General features: G+C 39.4%; 1 protein-coding gene across 7 annotated transcripts in view; it reads right to left on the reverse strand.

Moving 5' to 3' along the window:
* Positions 1-5,872, reverse strand: part of THUMPD3 (THUMP domain containing 3) — a 29,623-nt gene extending 23,751 nt beyond the window's left edge. For 2 of the 7 annotated variants that reach the window (XR_008615632.1, XM_007121784.4), the window contains exons 1-3: positions 5,790-5,872; positions 4,201-4,489; positions 3,041-3,118 (exon numbers count right to left, since the gene is read on the reverse strand). Coding sequence is in view for 6 of the 7 variants with exons in the window: in XM_007121784.4 (XP_007121846.2) it covers positions 3,041-3,118; positions 4,201-4,455 (333 nt within the window). In the remaining variant the exon portion in view is untranslated. Of the gene's footprint in view, positions 1-3,040; positions 3,119-4,200; positions 4,490-5,396; positions 5,601-5,624; positions 5,646-5,672; positions 5,769-5,789 lie in introns of those variants that run through there. The other 5 variants (XM_007121785.4, XM_028478918.2, XM_028478919.2 and 2 more) reach the window with 5 other exon arrangements.
* Between the last annotated feature and the right edge of the window lie 893 nt (positions 5,873-6,765).

The following is a 6,765-nucleotide window of genomic DNA, read 5'->3' on the forward strand; positions in this document are numbered from 1 at the left end:
AAAAAAAAAAAAAAAAAAAAAAAAGATTTCTAAAAAAGTATATTTAAAGGATTTAAAGGCATGTGGTTCAACACTAAGAAAAATTATAAAACTGGAAGGTGAAAGAGAAGGAAGAGAGCTGTGGGAAATATGCCAATTTCATCACTGCTCTTAGTAGGGATTCAAAAATACTGTGTAAACAGTAGATTAAGTTGTATTTATAAAGGTAACAGCTGGAGAGCAAATACAAGCCTTCCAAATATTTTAAAACACGTGCACGGGGAAAAAGCAAAGAAAACACATAACATAAATTTTTTAAAAGAAAGAAAAAGAAAGCAGAAGGTGTGTAGCATAAATGTGACAGAACCAAGACCAAACATTTCTGTCGTGTCAATAAACATCAATGGGATAAACTTATTAAACAGAAAAATGACCCTCAGACTGAATGTGTACAAGGGTGTATATAGGATGTTCATTGCACTACTGTAATAGCAAGACTGAAAAATCCTAATGTCCTAAAATGGGACCGATTAAATTGTGATACAGTCAAATCCAACAATGATATTGCCATGATCTCCAAGATAAATGAGAAAAAACACAGCACGGGACAGTATGTACATCATACTTCCATTTGTGTAAATATGTAAATAAAATAAACATATTCATAAAATATCTCTAGAAGGATATCTCAGAAATTGGTAATAGTTGTTGCCTCCAAGGAGGGAAACACGTGGTATGAAAACAGGGGAATACTTTTCACTGTATATCTTTTCAGTCTTTACAGTTTTGCTCTAAGTACATGTATAAACTAGCTTAAAAAATTTAAATCACAGATGTTAGCCTTTTTTTAATCAGTTAATAAAAAGGCTAATAAAATTCATGATATCATCTGAATATTTAAAAATAAGAGAACCCATTAGAATGCTTAAACTAACAGGCTTTTATAAGCCATGAGAAAGTATAATGCAACAAAGAAAAACTGATGGTCAACAGAATGAAAACTAGAAGCCAATGTTTAAAAACAAGGTTTTATTGGGGGCATGTTCCAAATTAAGTCCACAAAGTGAAGGGCTTAACAATTTCTCATGGTCATACACAAGAGAAGTTGCCCTTGCAGAGATTTGAAAATCTACCCTAGGGCTTCCCTGGTGGCGCAGTAGTTAAGAATCCACCTGCCAATGCAGGGGACACAGGCTCATGCCCTAGTCTTGGCAGATCCCACATGCTGTGGAGCAACTAAGCCCATGTGCCACAACTACTGAGCCCAAGTGCCACAACTACTGAAGCCCATGTGCCTAGAGCCCGTGCTCCGCAACAAGAAAAGCCACCGCAATGAGAAGCCCGCGCACCGCAACGAAGAGTAGCCCCCGCTCGCCTCAACTAGAGAAAGCCTGTGTGCAACAACAAAGACCCAATGCAGCCAAAAGTCAAATAAATAAATAAATTTTAAAAAATAAGTAAATAAAAGGTGAAATTATTTTTAAAAAAAAAAGAAAGAAAGAAAATCTGCCTTAATCCCTGCTGCTCTTCTTCTGGGACTTCCACCAGTAATATCTTTTGCAGTTACTTACAAGGCAACTCTGAATACCTGGCTCATATAGAACCATTCCATAATAACAAATTCACCTCCAAAACACTCAAAATAATACAAATTCTAAGATGACAAAAACATAGTAATTGAAGAAAATATTAATAACACCCTAGTAGGTTAGAGGCAAGAATTTAAGATGGACACTTATAGTTTTAAAAAATATGTTAACATTTATTCATATATAGAATTGACTATCACAATTTTGAAAAACTTAAGAGTAAAAACTGTCACTACCCTGCCTGTTATTTACTAGTTTTATAGATATGATATGGTTGGCAATGCCTTTCAGAAGGCTGAAGGGTTATAAAACTAGTGTTAGAAGTTACATTTTTAGTTAATAAAATTATCTGTTTTGAGTCTCAATTCTTTTAGGTCTGTTTTTTTCTAGGTTGGGGGTTCATATCAGTTTGACTGGTTTTGAAATCAACCTGTTGTCAATAAATAAAAATTAGAGAATCAGGCAGCACATCACAACTTTAAAAAAGATTATTTCTAATATAGGCAATAAAACTGAAAGAAAAAACTTTTCAAGTATTTGACTCTGGAAACCAGACCAAAAAGCAATCTGGAAAAATACCAAAGACTCACTGTGATCTATTTTCAGCCTTCAGCTTAGGCAGCATCTCAATATTTAGGAATCAGATGCTAAATACAAGTTGGGGACAAAGCTGTTATCCTAACAACTGAAGGAGTTTTTAGATATTACTTTGGCTTTATTTCAAAAAACAAGCTAGAGAAGAAAGCAGGGCAAAAGGAGCATGGTGAGAGAAAGTGTTATTTGTAGATGACACAAACTGTCACCTACTCTGGTTCACAGCCTAGAAGCAATTCTATTTTGAAACCATATACATCAGCAAAGCTCATCTAAGGTGTCCATCTTTTGTGAGAAAGTCAAACAATTTGTTCTATTTCTTATAAGTTTTTCAATATTGATTTTTATTTATTTGTTCTGTTATTCTTTCATCGTTTTAGAAAATGGAATGCAATTAACATATAATATTATTTTAGTCTCAGGTGTACACATAATGATTCAGTATTTGTTTACATTGCAAAATGATCACCACAAGTCTAGTTAACATTTGTCACCATACCGTTAAAATTTTTTTTTCTTGTGAAAGAACTTTTAAGACCTACTATGTCAGCAATTTGCAAATATGCAATATGGTATTATTAATTACAGTCACCATACTGTACATTATAGCCCCAGGACTTACTTATCTTATAACTGGAAATCTGTACCTGTTGACTCCCTTCACCCATTCCCCACCCCCTGCAATAATGATTTTTAAAAGCAACTTTTGCGATGGACTATCAATAAATCTTTGGATTTTACTGTAAAAGTCTCCCAGTATTAGTATTCTATATTATAAAAGCACCAGTAATGCTAAACGATACACAGAATGTGAAAAGTGGAAATAATCTCTTTGGGAAGATGGCTGAAAATCAGCTACTGCGTTTGGGATGGCTCACCTTTTTTTCTTTGAATTGGTAATCCTTAAACTCCTGAACAACCACAAATAAGTTATCAACTGATCTCAGACAGTGAACCTGGGGAGGGAAAAAAATGTTAGAAACAAATTTCTGCAAAAGCTTTTGACGTGCATAAACTATCAACATTTAAATATAAAAATTAGGTACAAAGATTTTAAAGCAGCTAATACCTATAATTTGTATTTAAAATTTTTCCCAGCTTCTGTTCCTCTACAGAAAAGGAAAAAAGACAGATGGCAGGATAGAAGCTTGAAGTGTTATGTGGGCAACATGGGTTTGGGGGGGGGGGAAGGGAGAGATGAAGACAGTGAAGTGGGGCTTTATACTGCCCTCATGGCTCTCTGGGGTACTGTATAGGGTTTGAGCTCCAGCTCTGTGATTATTAGCTAAGCAACCCTGTGCAAATTACTTACTCCTACACTCAATTTTAGGAATAAAATTAATTAATCTTTAATTAATGAGGATAATGGTAGGGACTATCTTTACAAAGCTGATGAGTTATTAACTAAAACACTGGATGAAAAATACTTGCTTACCAATTCATCCCACAGATATGTAGTGGGTGTCTACTATATGCCAGATACTAAGAGCTTGGGAGATACTGACCAAAAAAAAGAAAACAAACAAACAAACAGGCAACAATCCCTGCCCTCATGTTGCTTCTGTAGTAATGAGATACAGCTTAGCTTTTACTTTAGTGGGATGGCAGTTTGCTGACCTTCACTTCTCACCTTCAGTGATTCCTAATTACTTTTGAGCAAGAATAAATTTGATACAGATAAAAAGAAAAATCTCTCCCTTTATGCTTCACCACTGAAGTCTAAACTTCAGCTAGATGCTGAAGTAAATAAATTCTAAAAGGCGTAGCAGATACTAGGAATTTCTTCATAAGTCTCACAGGATCCTTTCTGGTGAATTCATCCTCAGAAAATATTAGGATCACTTCTAAAAAATATAGCAAACCTAGTAGTCACACTTACAAATCAGTACCCAATGGAAAATGCAGTAATACTTTAAAATCACCTGATTTGGGGCAGAGCAAAGAAAAGCAATAAGGATTCCAGAGAGATCTGTAAACTAGAAAGTAACCATAAAATGATCTATTTAGAAAACTATTTTAAACATTGCTTCATTCAAACCTGAGCCAGACTTTCCACTGAAATGTCAAAATATATCTTGCCCCGGTCTTTGCTGATTTTGCACGATGACCCCAATTTCTCTCTCACTTCATCTGCAGCTGTTTGCTCAAAACCAGTAGGCACAGTGGCTCCAATAGTGACTTGGAGATGTTCAGACTCACTTCTGATGCCACTTTCTGTCACTTGTATAGACCTCTGGTTCTCATGAAGGTTCACATCCAGGAGCTGGTTAGTGGCTTCTTGAACATCAGACATATTGGCAGTGCTTGCAAGGTCCTGAATATAGTCCCTTTAAAAGTAGTACAGAAAAGAAAAAGAAATAATGCCTAAACGTTATCACCTCTTATTTCAACTATAACTAAAAACATCTGCTTTGGAGGTCTGGCAGAACAACACAACACAACTGAATCAGTATTCAACAAAGATAAAAGGACTGAATAACATGGGTACAAAGTGGAGGATATAAAATATCATTAAACAAGCAATACAGATACTGTGGAAGAAAAGGAGACAGACAAGAGTATTTCCACAGCATGCAATGTTTGGTTTGGGATCACCTATCTTGATGATAGCCATCGCATAACTACAACAGTTAATCCCAAAACAGAAGTTGCTAGAACACATTCAAAAATATTTCTATATCTAGTCCTTTTTCAGCTAGCAGTTAAGAACATGGGGCTTTGGAATTTCAGACCTGGGTCTGAATTCTTGCCCTCACCATTCAGAGGCTGAATGACCTAAAACAAGTTTATTCTCCATTGCCTCAACTTCCTCATCTGCCAAATGGGAACTGAATAATGCCTCTCTCTTAGAGTTGTTGTAAGACTTCAGTGGGAATAGCATACTGCCAGGCTCATGATTAAAACTTGCTAATTAAGGATATCTATCTTCCTCCTTGAAATGGATAGTGATTCATGCATTAAAAAATCATTAACTGAGCATCTACTATCTAGTAACTATAAATATTTGAATGCCTAGGACAGGCCAGGCTCTGGGATGCTTGGATGGGCATCAAGAGAGACCTGTGAACTTATCTAAACCAGTAAGCCAAATTTCCTTTATCTGAGCTTTTGGTAGGGTGGCGGGCGGGGTGGAGTAGGAGGGACTAGAGAGCTGGGTGGGAGGTGGAGATCAATAGTTCTCGGCAGATTTTCAAAGTTTTGTGAGCCAAAACAACTTAAGTAGGCCCAGAGTACCTACACAGTTCTTGTTCTGTACCCGGAACAGGCGACAGTGTCTAACACCAATAAAAGTCAGTTCCTGCCATTAAGGAGCTCACAATCACTGATGCGACCTCCATCTGCTAAATAAGGCAGCTGAAGCCCACGAAAGGACGTATCCTACCACGGTCAGAGAGCCAGCCAGTGGCGCAGGCTAGAATGAAACCCACGTCTCCCGACTCCCACCCCCAGGGCCCTAATCACAGGATCCCGGGGAGCAGGTGAAGCCCAGGAAAAGGTAGCGAGAAGGACTCCACCGTGGATCGGGCTGAAGTGAAGCCAGCCTCCGGGTCGCAAGACGAAGGCCACCCTTTCCTGCCGAGGGTCAGCAGCGCCCCACCAGGCCACTCCCACCCGCCGCCCGGTTACCTGCCGCCAGCGAATACCCTTCCGGCTCCCGGTGCCGGCGAGGCCAGCGCACCCAGGTCACCCCGCCGGAAGCCGCCTCGCTGCGCCGGAAACGGAAGTCTGGTGGCGCGGTCACAGCGGCTCCGCGCTAGGGGCGGGCGCCGGTGCGAGGTCGCTGAGGAAAGGGCATGCGTGTAAAGGTTTGTGCGCGGTGGCGCGCAGTACGTGGTGGTTGGGTCCTGCGGTTGAGGACAGGCTCCTCAGCAAGCTGAACCGGGGAGGCCGCGGGCCTCGTCGCCTGTCGACATTGTAGCTAACTTTAGAGAGCGGTTAGCGGCGCTGGCACTGAGTAAGCGCTTCACACGCGTCATTTAATTTGTTCCAATAACTCTCAAGTGGCAGGGGCCACCCCTCTTAAAGCCGGGGAAACTGAGTCTCACAGAGGTTAAGTATGTTGCCCAAAACGTACCCCACAGCACTTTAGAGGCAGAACTGGGATTTGAACCTGGGTGCTGTGACGCCAGAATGCTTTCCCTTAGCGTCTGAGCCAGTATTGCTCAAACTAGTCCCTGAGTTGTACATTGCCTTCATTATTTTTGCCCAATTGTAGTGTTGTTTACCTAACACTTTTCTTTATAGTTTCAACAAGTTATTTTAGAAGGAGATTTTACAATTCAGCAGCAAAAAGATAATTCAGTTAAAAATGGGCAAAGGCCATTTGGAATATTTTGAATATTTCTCCAGAGGAGACATGCATATGGTCAACAGTCACATGGAAGGATGATCAAGGTTACTAGTCATTAGGGAAATGCAAATTAACACCGCAGTGAAATACCTATTTGAGTGGCTAAAAGTTATAAAAAGTGGACAGGGCTAAGTTTCAGTAAGGGTGTGGAGCAATGGAACACTTGGGCTTTGCTGGTGGGAATGCAAAATGGTACAGCCACTGTGGAAAACAGTTTGCCCTTTCCTCATAAAGTTAAACAGAATTACCATG

Source organism: Physeter macrocephalus, chromosome 18 (assembly GCF_002837175.3).
Source record: "Physeter macrocephalus isolate SW-GA chromosome 18, ASM283717v5, whole genome shotgun sequence".
NCBI lineage: Eukaryota > Metazoa > Chordata > Mammalia > Artiodactyla > Physeteridae > Physeter > Physeter macrocephalus.